The sequence below is a fragment of the Equus przewalskii genome, chromosome 19 (assembly GCF_037783145.1).
Source record: "Equus przewalskii isolate Varuska chromosome 19, EquPr2, whole genome shotgun sequence".
Lineage (NCBI taxonomy): Eukaryota > Metazoa > Chordata > Mammalia > Perissodactyla > Equidae > Equus > Equus przewalskii.
The window spans coordinates 46,398,593-46,415,339 of NC_091849.1; the positions used below are offsets into that span (position 1 = coordinate 46,398,593).

Sequence of the window (16,747 nt, forward strand, 5' to 3'; positions counted from 1 at the left end):
AGGGGGTACTCTGGCCAGGGTAAGCAAATTGCTAGTTTTGCCAAGGTGTGAAGTGGAACTGATGACAGAAATGAGCATAGCGAAGTCTGCCTACTTGCCTGCCTCATAGGAAGGCATTGCATAAGCAGGAGGAGGGCAATTCTAATGCTAGTTCTTCATTGGCAGAGTTACAGCATCATGGCCAACCACATTCTTAACAGCAAAAGCATCTCAAACTGGACCTTCATCCCTGACAGAAACAGCAGCTGTGTCCTGCTACACTCAATCAATTCCTTTGCAAGAAAGCTATTTATAAATAAACATCCCATTGACATATCGGATGTCTTCATTCATACTATGGGCACCATCATATCCAGAGACAACACTGGAAAGAATTTCACTTTTTCAATGAGAATGAATGACACCAGCAATGAGGTCACTGGGAGGGTGTTGATCAGTAGAGATGAACTTCGGAAGGTGCCTTCCCCTACTCAGATTGTCAGCATTGCATTTCCAACTCTTGGGGCTATCTTAGAAGCCAGTCTTTTGGAAAATGTCACCGTGAATGGACTCGTCCTGTCTGTCATTTTGCCCAAGGAACTTAAAAGAATCTCACTGATTTTTGAAAAGATCAGTAAGTCAGAGGAGAGGAAGACGCAGTGTGTTGGCTGGCACTCTCTGGAGAGCAGATGGGACCAGCAGGCCTGTCAAATGCTTCAAGAAAACTCCCAGCAAGCTGTTTGCAAATGTAGGCCAAGTGAGTTGTTTACCTCTTTCTCAATTCTTATGTCACGCCACACCTTGGAGAGCCCAATCCTGATTTACATCACGTACATAGGCCTGGGCATTTCTGTTTGCAGCTTGATCCTTTGCTTGTCCATTGAAGCCTTGGTCTGGGGCCAAGTCACGAAGACAGAGATTACATATTTACGCCATGTGTGCATCACTAACGTGGCGGCCACCTTGCTGATGGCAGATGTGTGGTTCATCGTGGCTTCCTTTCTTAGTGGTCCAATGACACACCACAATGGATGTGTGGCAGCAACATTTTTTGTGCATTTCTTTTACCTTTGCGTGTTTTTCTGGATGCTTGCCAAGGCTCTCCTGATCCTCTATGGCATCCTGATCGTTTTCCATACACTGCCCAAGTCAGTCCTGGTGGCATCTCTCTTTTCAGTGGGCTATGGGTGCCCTTTGGTCATTGCTGTTGTCACAGTTGCAGTCACTGAGCCTGGCAAAGGCTACCTACGACCTGAGGCCTGTTGGCTCAATTGGGACATGACCAAAGCCCTCCTGGCCTTTGTGGTCCCAGCTCTGGCCATCGTGGTAGTAAACCTCATCACAGTCACACTGGTGATTGTCAAGACCCAGCAAGCTGCCACTGGCAGTTCTATGTTCCAGGAAGTGAGAGCCATTGTGAGAATCAGTAAGAATGTCGCCATCCTCACACCACTGCTGGGACTCACCTGGGGGTTCGGAATAGCCACAGTCATCAATGATCGCTCCCTGGCCTCCCACGTTATCTTCTCCTTGCTCAATGCACTCCAGGTAAGTCCAGACACTTCTGACTTCAGGAAGTGAGAGAATTCAGGAAGAAGTTTTGTGATCAGGAGCTTGAGGCATCGTATTTCTTTATAGAAGATGATAGATTTGGAATAGCATATCGAGTCAGAAAATAAACTTTTGTTCCAGAAAGGTCTAAATTGAAATCTTGACTCTCTCATTTACTAACATGTAACATTCTCTTGGGATATTTGCTTAACTTTTCCGAGTCATATTTTCCTCAATTATAAAATGGGTATAATATGGCCCACTTTATCAGAATGTTTGGAAAATGAAATAAAATAATAAATGAGAAAGCACCAAGGACTGAAATGACTTAAAGATCATAAATAGCCTAACAGTAGGCTGAGCTGTTCCTGTCTAGAAATGAAACAATACCACTTGCCCAAAATCTACGTGTATAACTGGAGGTATTAAAAGGTGCACACTTATTGTATTTCCTTCCTTTTAGAATTTTTAGTTGCCATTGGAAACTATCTTATTTTAGTGAGGCAAGCCATATAGAGTGGTGTTAAAGCTAAACAGTTTCTCCTCTCCTCTCCTATCTCACCTCTATGAATTAAGCAATGTTCATAGTTTCACCTGTATCCTTGCCAAGTTTTCTATGCTTATATACAAATATATTTTCACGTAATATTGGGGTTAAAAAACAATGTATATTATTACGCAACTTACTTTTTCACTTAAAATACATCCTAGTATTTTACCATGTTACTATATATAAAAATGTCTCTTTAATGGCTTTACAGTGTTATATATTCAACAATTCCTTTCTTGAGTGAAATTTTGTTCTTTTAATTTTTTTCTGTCACAGTCTACCAATGAGCCAAAGTTTATTATATTGAATGTTACACATATAGATAGCAACTAATTGAAAAGAAACTTTTGTTTTTCTAAAGACCTCTAAAATATTCCTTTTATTCTGAATATACGCTTATTTGAAAGCAAGACTATTTTCAAATAAATGTGTTACCTAATGGAGAATAGAGATTTTAAGTCATATGCTTTCTCATTTTTCTTCTTCAAAATTTAAGTATAAATGGTTTCATTTTATAATGAACATTTTGATGCCTTGGGGAATAATTGTTAATAATAATAAGGGTGCCTCACCTTTTGAATCCCTGTTCTTTTTGCATTTGTATAGAAAATATTAATTGTACCCTGCGTTTTTTGTATAGCTCTTAGTAATTACCAATTGCCTTACCCAGTTTACACAGCGAGTTATTGATAGAACTGGGGTGAAAACCTGGCATTCCTAAATTTCTGCTCAGCAGTCCCCACGGCTCTTTGTCATGAAGCCTTAAGGTGTTCGTGTCTCCCTCCTCAGCATTTTCCTGTCCTTGTCTCCCTTGGGGCCACCTTAACTGTGATTTTTGTTTGGACTAGGCTGTGAGCACTTGAATTTCGGTACCATGAGATCCTTTACCTGTCATAACAGGCTCAGCTTGTAATTTCAACTCAATCTCTTCCTTGACTCCTGGAAAGGAGGAGGACAGGGCACCTTTAAGTGCCAGTACTAATGGGACAGTGAGAAGCTGAGAGCAGGCTTTGGATGAAGGCCAGACACCGGGGAGGGCATTAGGTGGTGGTATGCTGGAGCTGGCTTGTGCTGGCTCATGAGAGCTGACTGTTACATTTTCAGAAATTTTGCAAGATGGTTGTAAACACAGACATCATTAAAAATTAAATTATATAGACTTGTAATTAAATAAATTAGATAAAAAACAAAGGTCATACATCTTCAAAACGCATCACTTCCTAATTGTTTGCCTACAGTTTACCATACTCTTGAGATTATTTGCATCTGTTGGATCTGTGTGGTGGAAACACTGTATAACGTTGTTCCCACCTCTTCTTAACTCAGTGTTCAGTGATGTCATGTTGGTAGATTTGAATCGGCCATGGTGGAAGTGTTGAACCATGGAGATTGGCAAGTGCTACAAATTAGGAGAGTTGATTATTGCTATTTACTAGCATATCAGAGGATTAGGGCATCCTCAGGATGCTCAGTGCAGGAGGAAAGGAGAGCCACAGATCTGCCAACGTGGGAGACGCAAACAACTGAGCAGGAGGAAGCAGGACAAGCAGAGTCTTAGGATGAACCAAGATGAGGGGCACCTGAGGAAGATGGATCAGATGGAGAAGAGAACCTCATAAACATACTGGGAGGTCCAAAAGATGTAGGAGAAAGACCCTTTGAAAGTTTCCTAGTCCTAGCCCTGTGGGAGCACCTCTACGGGCTTTAAAGCTCAACCACCCCCTTTACTGCGAAGTATTATTATGCAGTCAGTTGTTTCCTTGACCACTCACCTTATCAATCCATGACTTCTGGTTGGTATCCTCTCTTGTATTTACTGACAGTAGTCGTGGGTTGGGTAAGTTTTGGGGGACACTTCATAGCTGTTTCGGTGGGAGAAAAGTAAATATCTCAGTCCATTTGGGCTGCTATATATAGACTGGGTGGCTTATAAACAACAGAAATTTATTTCTCACAGTTCTGGAGGCTGGGAAGTCCAAGATCAAGGCAGATGCAGATTTAGTGTCTGGTGAGAGCCCACTTCCTGGTCCATAGACTGACAGCAGCCTTCTCACTATAACCTCACGTGGTGGAAGGAGGCAGGGAGCTCTCCGGTCCTCCTTTATAAGGGCACTAATACACTTAATCACCTCTCAAAGGCACGCCTCCAAATATCTTCACATTGGGTGTTAGGATTTAACATATGAATTTGGGGGCAACATAAACATTCAGTCTATAGCAGTAAAGCACATATTTTAAAACCTGGGAGAACACCTTGAGATTTATCTGCTCAAATTGTGCTTCATCTACTAAAAGAGATGCAAAGAAGCTGCTATCAGTGATACTAAATCAAATGCTAAACTCTATGACTAATATTTATCCACATTTTCTATCTTTTTTTTTTTTTTAAGATTTTACTTTTCCTTTTTCTCCCCAAAGCCCCCCTGTACATAGTTGTGTATTTTTAGTTGTGGGTCCTTCTAGTTGTGGCATGTGGGATGCCACCTCAGCATGGCTTGATGAGCGGTGCCATGTCTGTGCCCAGGATCCAAACCAGTGAAACCCTGGGCTGCCGAAGTGGAGCATGCAAACTCAACCACTCAGCCATGGGGCTGGCCCCCATCCACATTTTCTGAATGATATATAAATTTTTTTGCTGAGGAAGATTAGCCCTGAGCTAGTATATGTGCCAATCTTTCTCCATTTAATATGTGGGTCACTGCCACAGCATGGCTAACGAGTGGTACAGGTCCACACCCAGTATCCAAACCTGTGAACCTGGGCCACCGAAGTGGAACCTGTTGAACTTAACCACCACACCATGGGGCCAGCCCCTTGAATGATATTTTGTGTAACTTTTCCTAAGATGGCATGGACCAATGAGAAGTGACCCTAATGGAATATTTCCCTGTTAGGTATTCATGGCTATGCGGATGAAGGTTTCATAATACAGCAATTAAACACACACAGAGACACAGACACACACATACACAAATACACAGAGACACCAGATTTATTGAGTATTTATTTCGTGCCAAGCATTACGCTAAATGTTGAAGATATGAATATCATTAGTACAACCTCGAGAAACTGAAAATCTTACAAGTAGAGAAATTTCTCTTAGTTCTTTAGCCAAAGGAACATATATTTGTGGAGGAAACAGGCTAGAATTGTGGTTGCTAGATCTTTTAAACTTTTAATTCGTGGGCAAAATTCATGGAGATTCTGATTTAAAATGTATTCCTAATATCAAAACCAGACTGGGATGTCTTTGTCCCAAGCATCTTTATACAAATGCTACTTTGTAACCTAATGGACCATGCCACCAATGACATTTTCTTAGTAGACACAATGATAGAATGCGATAGTTATCTTGTAGGCTCAGAGTGTTAAACAAAAGAGCACTCTGACTGAAGCACACCAAGCTTTGGAGCGCTCAATGGATTGGCAGAATGGAGAGGTGTACTTTACTGTGTTTGGAGAATGGATGAGCTGCCATGTGCTGGTCCCTGTGAAGCCCCCCACCTCTGAGCTGACCTTTTACAAATCGAGGTAGCAGAGGTTTGATGTTGGTCCTGCTGATGACCACTGGGTTCTAACATTTTTATGTTAGATCTTTATGATGCTATTTGCATTAAACCCACGTGCCTTAGCAGGCCTGTGCTGGGTAAGAGTTTACGTTCGATTGTAAAACCAGAGTAGTGTAACAAGGAGATGCCTAAATCAAAGGTGCTTCTCTCTCTTCTCAGGTGAGCCGAGACCTGAGTAACCACATCCTCAAAAGAAATTTTATCTGATGGATGCTGCTGTCCATTGCATTTTGCAAATTGAATCTCTGAGCTTCCTCTTCCTTATTGACAAATGGGATGAATGCTTTTCCTTCCTTCTTCCAGGGTGGCTTTGTGCCAATATATATGAAAAAAACTTGAAAACTCAAATGGACTCTAATGGTGGAGGAATGGCCCCTTTTTGACTTTAATGGGGTCTGTCTTTGTATGGATGATAAGAGATATGAGAGCTAATTAATTCCCTCTATATCATCATATTTGGAGCACCTAAACTGAGCACCCAGTATGTGCTTAAAAACTCAGTCTGTTTTGGATCTTCACGTACTTGATTCTTCTTTGCAAGTTTTGTATCAGTCTTTGGTTGTGGATGGGAAAGGAGGTTGAGGGTGTTCATGGAAGCTAAGCATGGCTGCTTTTGCTTTTTTCTGTGAAAGTTTCTCTCATTACTGATTGTTCAGGGATTGTAAGGCTGCTGTCCATTGCCTAACATCTTCTCTAACTCTTGCCTGACCACCGTGTTCTGGTGAGATGCACAGCTTCTGACAAATGCAAGAAACTTTGATTTTGCCCAACTTAAAAACAAATCCCTACAGTATTCCTGTGTGAAGCAGAGACCTTGGTCTATTTGGTTTACTGAGGTACCCATGTGTCTAGAACAGTGGCTGGCACGTGGAAGATCCTCAATCAGTATCTGTTGAATGGTCAATCTTAGTGTTGTGACCTTAAAAGGAGGCAAAGTTTAATAAAATTGTATTCATTTCAGCTTTCTTTTTACTATTTTTATCTGTTCCGGAATAGAAACTGATAATGAATGCTGGTATTTCTTGTTATTATTACCATTATTATTTTGTAAATGGCTTTTCTTCCCTCCTCTCTTTCTCAGGGCTTCTTCATCTTGGTGTTTGGAACAATCCTGGATCCGAAGGTATTATAAATTCTTCTTCTTGTTTTTTCTGCATTTTCAGGACTCGGCTGTGAAATACTCACTTGTAAGATCACTTATTGAGAGCCTTTCATCTCAATCGTTTGTGCAGACGCTTAACAGGGCATCACTGTTCTTTAGTTTGCAAGTAATATCTGTCCTCTTTCAAGCTCTTATGGGGCTAAGCATTTCATGTGCACTGGGTCCACAATCTTGGGTATTTCTGTTTTCTGTTTTATGGATGAGGAGACTGAGACTCAGAGCGATTAAGTAGCTTACCCACATTCTCTACAGAAACCCATTCTAACCAGTTGTAGCAGCAAAGGAATTTAGTAAATCTCATAATGTCATCTTTGGGAAGGTCTCTCTTTGGCTTGAAGGCTACACACCAGAAATAGTTCCCAATTCACAGCACAGAACTGCTCCACAAGAGACACCATTGTTCCTCCTCACTTTGCTGGGCACAGATAGCACAGCTTACCAGGCCAATGTCAGACTGTGAATGCTCACCTAGCGTTGCTGCCACTGCTGCCTCAGGGATCACCTCCACCCTGCCTGTTGGGGCCCACTGGCACCTGCTTCTTGCATTGGCATGTTCGACTGGCTGAGCCCAGATCACATGGCTGCATCTTAACTGCAAGGAAGGCTGGGAGAGTGTGTTCCTGCCTTCTACCTTGAAGAGCAATGGACTCAGAGAAGGGAATCTATCCAAACGCAGATGAGAGCGTATAGGTGGTGAGTGGTGGAAACAAAAACTGAACAAATGAACAGAACATCAAATGCTTCTCAGGCTGCTAAGATGATCCACTTTCGGTTGTACTGCACTGCCTCTGGGAACAAGAAAAGCAAACAATCCTCTCAAATGTAGATGCCAACAGCTTCACGGCACGGTCGATTTTTAATTTTTTATTTAATTAATTACTTCATTTTACTATCAGTGCTATTCTACTGTTAAGTTAATATCTAAGCTTTGGGAAAGAGGCATTTCACAATGGTTCTTCCGTTTTCTTACGAGGATACCATGTGAACCTAATACAAATTATTGAGAGGTAAAGACAGAGCAGTAGTCTTGCAGTCCTGACATTTCAATGTACTAGCCGTGTGCCACTGGGGAGTCCCTTAGCTCTCAGGAACCCCAGATTCCTCAAATGGAATGCAGAGAAAATGATGCTTCCTCTGCCTTTTCCACTAGATTATGGTAAAGAACAAATGCTATTTTGCAAGTGAAAACACAAAGAAAGCATTTAAGGTATTAGGCAGTTGTATACCATATGATTATGTCTTTCCATTAATCTAATACCAGCTAGTGTTTGTGGCCAAAGCAGCAGCAGCAGCATTATTACAAATCAGTGTACCAGTGTTAGGTGCAAAGAACTCTAAGACGTGGAACCTTCGATCAAGATCAAACCCTCTTATATTTAAAATTGCAAAAGGCAAATACTTAAAGGTGTCACATGACCATATGTGATTAATTGACAAAAAGTTGTAATATACTGGTAGTCTTCAAACTTTTAGGATCCGTAAACAACAGTGAGCATATATTCCCAGATGTGTTTATTATTAATTTACAAAGTATGTATTATGCACATTATGAAACACAGAATTAAAAAAAATGAGAAAAAAGAAATTTAAATAGATGCTCCAGTATGTCTTCACGTACAGACCCTTGAGTACACAGACCTTGAAAACCTGGGAGGGCTCCTCCCTCTTTGGAGCCTGTGTGTGACAAGGAACGCTGCATTTTCGAGGAAGGGTTAAGTCACCCTGAGCTGGAGGACGTTGGCGTATGTTAACCGTGATGGCGGAACTTCTACGAGGCCTGGAAGGTGAATAATGCTGTATACAGCAGGAGGGAAGACAGGGTAGAAATAAGAAGAGAGCGCCTCTGTCCAGCAGGAAACGTCTAGGGAAAATGGTGTGATGGTCTGCGGTCAGGGACATGAACTCAAGTCTCAGCTCTTCCTTGTAGCAGTTGACTGACTTTGCGTGCTACTTAATCTCGGAGTCTTAATTTTCTCAGTTGTCAATTGGGGATAATAATATCTATCTTAAAGAGTTATTTTTCTGGATAGAATGAGATGACAGGCATGAAAAGGACTTTAACCTTATATAACAAAATATAATTATTACTTATTGTTCTTATTTTCTTGGTTCCACAGCCCTATGCTATGTTGTTAGGATTCTTCTTCTTCTTTTTTTTTTTTAACAGTGGTTTAGCCCTCTAGAAAGGAGATTTGACAAACTGTGAGAAATATTCAACGGTTCAAGTACTCCCAAAAACTACTCCCAAAGCTGTGTCCAGGAATCCTCAAACCTGTGGCCAACTGTCTTTCTGAGCCGCTGGGTTCACGTTCAAGGCCTCTGAATCTGAGTCTCCTGTGCAAGCTCCACCTTTCTTCTCTCTCTCCTTCTCCCCACCTTCTCTAGGACCACTCCACCCTCCACATCCCACCAACAGGACCTGGCTGGTACTACACTCCCTCACCACAGCATTTGCCAGGCCCAGGCACGTGGGTCAACTTCTTATAATCTTTTAATTCTTAATTCCTTTTGTTAACTATCCAGATAAGAGAAGCCTTAAAGGTTCGAGTAACCTCTGCAAAACGGATCTCCAGAATATCAGAGGTAAAGCCTTCGTATTCAGGTTTGCATTTAAAAGCTTGACAAGATAACAATAATGTTGGAGTCTCTGGCACGTGGAGTGTTGCTAAAACTATTTCCTTAAACACCTTGTGGTATGGATTTTTCAGAAGTGCTGAGTGAGCGCCTCTTTGAGCTGTTCAGATTCTTTCTGAAGTACTGGGACCACATCCACAGAGATGAAAGTAGACTTACATTTAGAGGAGAGTGACAGGTGGTAGGGTCTAGAAGGGTCAGCCTCAAACCATGTAGCAGGGGATCAGGTGACGAAACAGAGAAATGGGAGATGAGAAGTCTCAGGTTCCAGTGACAATGCACTTGTTCTCTGTGACTCCAATTGGTTGAACCATATCCAAATTGAGAAAATTCCAGGGAAACAAATTCTGACCCTAACTAGAAACTTCCTAATAGCTTGATTTTCCAGAGGGGCCAGCTGCCATGGTTACTGGAGTTTCAAAAGAAGCAGCCTGTTCAGCGGTGTCTTGAAGACGTTTCCATCCCTGGATAGTATGCATGCTCTTTCACTTATCTTCGATTCCTATAATTTAGAAACCATACATTGTATGGAAAGCTATTCTGAGTGAGGGAAAAACTGGAAAATTTTTAAATGGAAGCAAAAGGGGATTTCAGGTTGGCCCAGGGAGCATACCCAACAGCAAGAGAGGAGGTGTTATAGAATTTCCCAAGCCAACATCTGATGGGAGCCACATAGCTCAGCATGGACCGGTGTTGCAGGAGGTCTGCACAGAGTGGGGGACGGGTCACTGGGGGCTGGCGCCCTGTGGCCCTGAGTAAGTGCATTGCCCCTCCCGATGTCCTGACGATCCTTGCCTTGATGGGTCCTCTCCTTTGATTTCTTCAGCGCTCTCCTCATCTCTCCTTTTTCTTCCCTCTATCTTCCCACACCCCCCCTTTGCCTTACTCTTAACGAAGCTTTGATCTTGTTCGCAGTCCTTGTTCTCCACACCTAGCACCCTGCTGACTCCTCTGCATCCCTTCCAGCTGAAGAATAAACCTCAATAATTCTCTAAAGCAGTGGTTGTCAACCTTGGCCCAACAAGGAATCAACAGGGAAGCTTCCAAACGTGTTGCCTGGGTCCCACCCTCGGAGATTCTAATAAGATCGGTCTGCAATTTGGCGTGGGGTTCGGGAGTTTTACACACTCCCCAGGTGATTCTAATATAGTCAAGGTTGCGAACCACTCCTTCAAGCCTTCCTGAGATATCTTAGTATTGCAAGTATTTGCCTTCCTGATGTAAGGATTCCCCCACGACCTTACTCTGGTCTGCCACCGTGCCCTCAGGAGAGAGGTCCGACTCTTCCAACCCCTTCCAACTCAGCACGGCTCCTTTTCCTGTGTGTTTGCACTATCCATCCTTTCAGCCACCAGTGGGAAATTCCGCTCTTCAGTGCCTTCGAGAAATAAACATTTTGCCCACTTCTCTTTGTGTTTTCACTTGAAAGGTAAGCCAGGATTATATCCAGAACTTCATTATCCATTGTTGACTGTCTGAGTCAATGGTTCTCAATGCTGGTTGCCCCGAGAAAGACCTAGAGAGCTTTTTAAAAATACCACCATCCAAGCCCCACCCAAGGAAAAATTAAACCAGAAACTCTTGGGGATAGGACTTTTTAAATTTTAATTTAAATTTTTAAAGGTTTTTGAGTTTTTAATGTTTTTTAAAGCTCCCCAGTGGTTTTAAGGTGCTGCCGGGGTTAAGAACCACTGGTCTGGATACCAGGTATTTTTATCCTAACTTCTTGTGATCCTTCCTTTACTCTGCCCACCAACTTGAGGCCGCTGCAAGTCCGTTTTATCAGCTCTACTCAGAGGAAGTAGGCTTGTCGTCTGTCCTCTCCTGTTTTGTAGGCATCTGATCCCCAGGTACCAATCTTCTACACTCCATACCTACCTCTGTCCCCTCATGATTCCTACCTGGAGAGTGTCAGTCCCAACTCCCCAAACCCCGGATGATGAATGTGCTTGCCTGTGCTCATTTTAGATCTGATCTGATGAATTCGGCCATGCTCATATGGCAATATTTCTACCAGTGAGTTAACATATTGCCCGTCTTAGCCAACATATACCTAAAACACAAGGATATTTCAGGTGCATCACAGGTGATGACTGTCATGTTGAGGGTTTCAGCAGGCCAACTGAGAAGGAGCTATTTGAGGGCTGGGAGACATTTTAATGTTCATCTCTCCCTCCAGGCCACTCAACTGCCTTCTCCCCAGCTTCTTCCCAAACTAGGGGTTTCTTCAGGAGAGGGATCCAGGCCAGGGAAGGGGAGGGTCTCTCACACCAGTCTGTCCCAGTGTTGTCAGCAGTTCTAACATAAAGAAAGAGAGGGATAGGGTCGGCCCGGTGACATAGTGGTTGGGTTTGTGCTCTCTGCTTTGGTGGCCCAGGGTTTGCAGGTTCAGATTGTGGGCACAGACCCACACACTGCTCATTAAGCCATGCTGTGATGGTGTCCCACATGCACAATGGAGGAAGGTTGGCACAGATGGTAGCTCAGTGACAATCTTCCTCAAGCAAAAAGAGGAAGATTGGCAACAGATGTTAGCTCAGGGCCAATCTTCCTCACCAAAAATAAAAGAAGAAGAAGAAGAAGAAGAAGGGTGAAGTGAAAGGATAAAATTAATTGCTGTAGGTCACAATTCTCCATGTGCTTCAGATTACTGTGATAATTAAAAACAGACTCATAGTGATAAGTGTAATTATGCTTTTGTCTTCAACAGAACCTTTCTTATGATTTCTCTGGTCATCCCACCAAAGGGCCAAGCTAACGAACCGGCCATACTTCTAAGTTGGTAGGTGAGTGCAAAGCAAGGGGGTCCCCATATACATGTCATTTCTTTAAAAAAGTCACAATTTGATGAATTCTAATTAGAAATGATTTTTTCTTAGTTGAAATGATTCTTCGTACTCAGTCGACTCTCCTCTAGCTATGATTAGAGATGTACTCACATCTCTAATTCTTGCACTATTAAAATTTTTCTTGTCCCTTTAAAACAATCAGGCCTGTCTGAGAATGCTTGTAAACCAGCCTGAGCATATTTAAGAGTGGAGTGAGCAGAGGGGTCGGCTCTCCATGGCTGCTCCCTCCCGTCCCGCTCCTCTCCAGCTCCCCTTCCCCAGGACATCCTCTATGATGGTAACGATATCTCCAGATTTCCCACTGTCGCCCCTCTCTTTTTCCTAGTGTTAAAGGATTAAGAAATGATGATAAACACTGACTGCAAGAGGCCTCAGGGATAATGTAGAAGCTAATTTACATCTGAGGTAGTGTCTGAAAGGCAGTGAGAGACGCACAGTTGGAGAGGGAGCCAGAGGGGGAAGCAGAAGGACAGAGACGCAGACCGAGGGGCGTGATGACTCAGCGATGAAAGAGAGCTGCCCAGATGTACAGACATGTGCAGACAGTTGTTCCAATCCTCTGTCTCTCTGTCCCTCTAGATCTAGAGAGAGACGACCAGCCAGGGAGAGGGAGACACCCACACCAGGACACCCGCATTCACAGTGAGACAGAGAGATGCAGACAGAGGCTTTGAGGTGCAGAGAGACCCAGAGACACAGAAAGAAACGGAGAGAGACACACACAGGGACTGGGGCTCACAGAGAGACACATACAGAGTGACAGAGACAGCAACAGAGAGAGCTGCAGAGAGAGGCACTCACATATGTAGAGAGAGCCTCCTTCTCCCGCTCCAGTCCGTCCAGGCTCCAGCAGCCTCTGTGGCTGAGATCCGCAGCAGCCCAGGGCCTTGTACAAAGAAACGGGTATTTTCCAAGAGGAAAGGGTGGTAACTCAGCATTTGTAGGCAATACGACAATCCTGTTCCCTGGATTCAAGGATGTTAGCTCAGGGCCAGTCGTCCTCAGCAAAAAGAGGAGGACTGGCAGCAGTTAGCTCAGGGCTAATCTTCTCAAAAACAAAAGAAAAAGAAAAGAAAAGAGAAGAGAGTCTCTATTTGCAAGGGGGCTCTACCCAAAGGGGCTTATTGTTCAAGAAAGAGTGAGCCGGGGCTGGCCCGGTGGTATAGTAGTTAAGGTCACGTGCTCTGGTTTGGTGGCCTGCGGTTCTCTATTCGGATCCTGGATGTGGACCTACACATCACTCATCAAGCCGTGCTGTGGTGGCATCCCACATAGAAGAACTAGAAGGACTTGTGACTAGGATACACAACTACATACTAGGGCTTTGGGGAGAAGAAAAGAAAGAGTGAGCGTATGATGCAGCTGTCATGAGGCTTTGGGTCTTGTTGCTTGTACATTAAAGCTGTGATTTTCTGTTCTTGAAAAGGTCATACATTCCAGGAATGACAGAGCCCCCAGGAGAAATGTGCTTATTCCTGTCTTCTTGCCTCTGGGGAGTGTGAAGGCAGCCTCCCACGCTGTGGTGCTGATGGAGGAGGGTGGGAGTGTGGGAAGGATGGAAAGCTCCTCTGTCTAAGCCGTTCTGTGCTGCTCAATGTTTTTCTGCCATCAGTTGTCAACATATACCTATACCATGCTGGGCTCCATGCTGTTGGGTCACATTTGTCCTCAGGAAGAGAGCTCTGGCCTCTGGCTCATCATGGCAAAGGTCGCCTGGCTGGATGTCACCTGGCTGGATTCTGTGGGTTGCTGAGGGAGGGGCCCTCATGAGTAGTCACCAACAGTTGGGCTGACTCTAAGTAGGTCATTGCTGGTTCTTTGTGTAGAAGCAATCCAACTGCCAGCATATTCCACCCCTCCACATTTAAATTGATTGCATGGTCAGCTTGGCTTGGGCCTAGATGCGATTTCTTTGGCTGTGAACAGAGTGAAAAGTGTAGAGCTTTTGAACCAGAGAGATGCTTATTTTATTTTATTTATTTTATTTTTATTTTTTTGAGGAAGATTAGCCCTGAGCTAACATCTGCTGCCGATCCTCCTCTTTTTGCTGAGGAAGACTGGCCCTGAGCTAACATCCGTGCGCATCTTCCTCTACTTTATATGTGGGATGCCTACCACAGCATGGCTTGCCAAGCAGTGCCATGTCCCCACCCGAACATGGGATCCGAACCGGTGAACCCCGTGCCGCTGAAATGGAACATGCGCACTTAACTGCTGTGCCACCGGGCCAGCCCCAAGATGCTTCTTTTAAATTAAGGAGACCGAAGCCTGGAATGATGGGTCATAGCTAATCAAGTCTTGAGCCAGAGCTAGAAACCCGAGTCTGCTGGCTGCCAGTCCTGGCCTTTCTCCTCAAGACCATGGAGCCACTGAGGGACTTTCTGCCTACTCTGACAATGTAAGATTAACCCCCACCAACAATATGGTTTTGTGGCACCTGGGATGAGGAAGGGGAAATGTCGTATTTCAGGTAGAGAGCTGCCCATTTTCTTAACTTTGTATGTAAACAAATTCAACATTCAAACCAGGAGCCACCTGATATGAGAATAGTATTATAGTAGAAGCCATTCTAGAAAAAAAAGAAGCTCTCTTATAAAGCAGGCAGACAGGCTGATGTAGCAGAAGAAAATAAGTGGATAAAGGAAAAGGGGCAATGGCTAGCCCTCAATTATTCTACAAAGAAACCAGTATTGATGGTGCTCCATTCAAATAGGAAAGTGAGACTCACTTTGTGAATGAGTGAGGTCTCTCTCTTTTTTTTTACTGCAAAAAACTTCCTCTAAGTAGGGAAGTTTGAGAAAGCAAAAATATAATAAAGAGGTCATCAGAAGGTAGAAAAATACACCAACCTGGAGCACGAGTCATCTGTCAAGCGGCATCGCTCATCTTGGGACAGCAATTCTCATCCTTCTCAAATGGAGTCAGAAAGTGGTTTTAATTTGACATCTCCAGTGTATCTGTTGCGTCTCTTCAAGGGAAGAGAGTGCGACAGACTCAGTCCTGGTTTCTCAATGCAGAGATTTCAGTCCAAAGAAATGCCACTTACCCTGAGTCAATATACTGAAGTGAGGAAGGAATCTCATGGAGCTGAAGAGTTATAGGATTATGAATCTGGAAAAACTTTAGAAAAGGCTGAGTCCAATTGTCTCATTTTACAGATGCGGACTCTGAGCACAAGTGAGAGAAGAGAGATTGGCCTTTCATCTGTTTTGTGCATTGAACAGTCACATCTAGTATGAAAATATATTCCACTCAGATGTACTCACTCCCTAAGAGAGGACGGCGGGAAAGACATTCCCCTTTGGGCTTCTTGTTAGCCAAGAAAGGCCCATGGATGCTGACAGAGAGGCTCCTGAATTATTGGGGAATCTCTTGAAGAAGCTGTGTCCTCTCTCCTGGAGCCCACAACCCAGTCTGCCCCATCCTGAAGGATGTCAATGAATTGCATGGATTAGGCTACTGTGGAAGGTCCTGGGTGGAGGCACTTTCACTGTCCTGTTCACACCTCACCGAGGAAGTGAATCGGCCAGGTGGCTCAAAGAGAAACTGGTGCTAACAGTGTCTAAGGCAGATTCATGGGTAGAACACCTAATACATGATGATCCTTGGGAAAATTATTTAAATTCCTTGGACTTTGATTTTCTCCTCTGTAAATTGAGGATCATAGAGCCTACCTCACAGAGTTGTTGTAAAGACTAAATGAATAAACATAGGTAAAATACTTGGACCAGTACTTGACAAAGAATAATCGGCCATTAAAAGATTAGCTGTTTCTATTCGAGTACCTGTGAATTCATGCACACACACAGACACACAAACACAAGCAAACCCACAGCCATGGCCTTTTGCATTAGTTTGGATGTAGACACTCTCATGAGAGTTAGTTCGTTGACTTCTAAATAAAAGTGTGAAGAATTTGATTCAGCCTATTCCATATCAGGGCTATCAGCCAGCAAAATCTGGGCTTGCCATTGAACGATCCTTTCATTCGGTGTTACCATGGTTGTAAATATCGTTCCCTGCCCGGGACAGAGGGTGCATCATGGGGCATCATGGGGCTGTATTCAGGGCACACTGTGTCCGAGCTCTGCTTCACGTGTTCCTTCGGTGTGCTCCTCTCTCATTAGTCCAATCAGAAGTTGTCATTCTCCCCACCTGATTTCCTATGATATTTATAACCTGTGCCATTCACTTTATATTCGGTATTCACTGTGTTACATTATTTACTTTTGGTCTTTTTGTGTGCATATATTTTCTTTCCCAGATGAGACTGTAAACCTTTGGGGACAGGATTACTCACTATGTTGCTCACTTTTGTACGCCCGAAGTGCAGAGCACGGTGCCTTGCACATAGAATATATTCAATAAAGTTCTTTGTTTACACAACCAAAGGTTTGATGATACTGGCTTTTTCAATTCCCGAATGACTCAGTACTTAACTAGTGACCTAAAT

General features: G+C 43.5%; 1 protein-coding gene across 24 annotated transcripts in view; it reads left to right on the top strand.

The window, feature by feature from the left end:
• The window catches only part of LOC103553171 (putative adhesion G protein-coupled receptor F2P), a 39,963-nt gene extending 23,283 nt beyond the window's left edge, over positions 1–16,680 (top strand). For 3 of the 24 annotated variants that reach the window (XM_008523640.2, XM_070584761.1, XM_070584755.1), the window contains 5 exons: positions 166–1,527; positions 6,731–6,772; positions 9,335–9,394; positions 12,156–12,231; positions 14,295–16,680. In XM_008523640.2, coding sequence (XP_008521862.2) covers positions 166–1,527; positions 6,731–6,772; positions 9,335–9,394; positions 12,156–12,203 — 1,512 coding nt within the window. In that variant the 3' untranslated portion in view covers positions 12,204–12,231; positions 14,295–16,680. Of the gene's footprint in view, positions 1–165; positions 1,528–6,730; positions 6,773–9,334; positions 11,296–12,155; positions 12,232–14,294 lie in introns of all 24 variants that reach the window. The other 21 variants (XM_008523639.2, XM_070584760.1, XM_070584754.1 and 18 more) reach the window with 10 other exon arrangements.
• Positions 16,681–16,747: the final 67 nt, after the last annotated feature.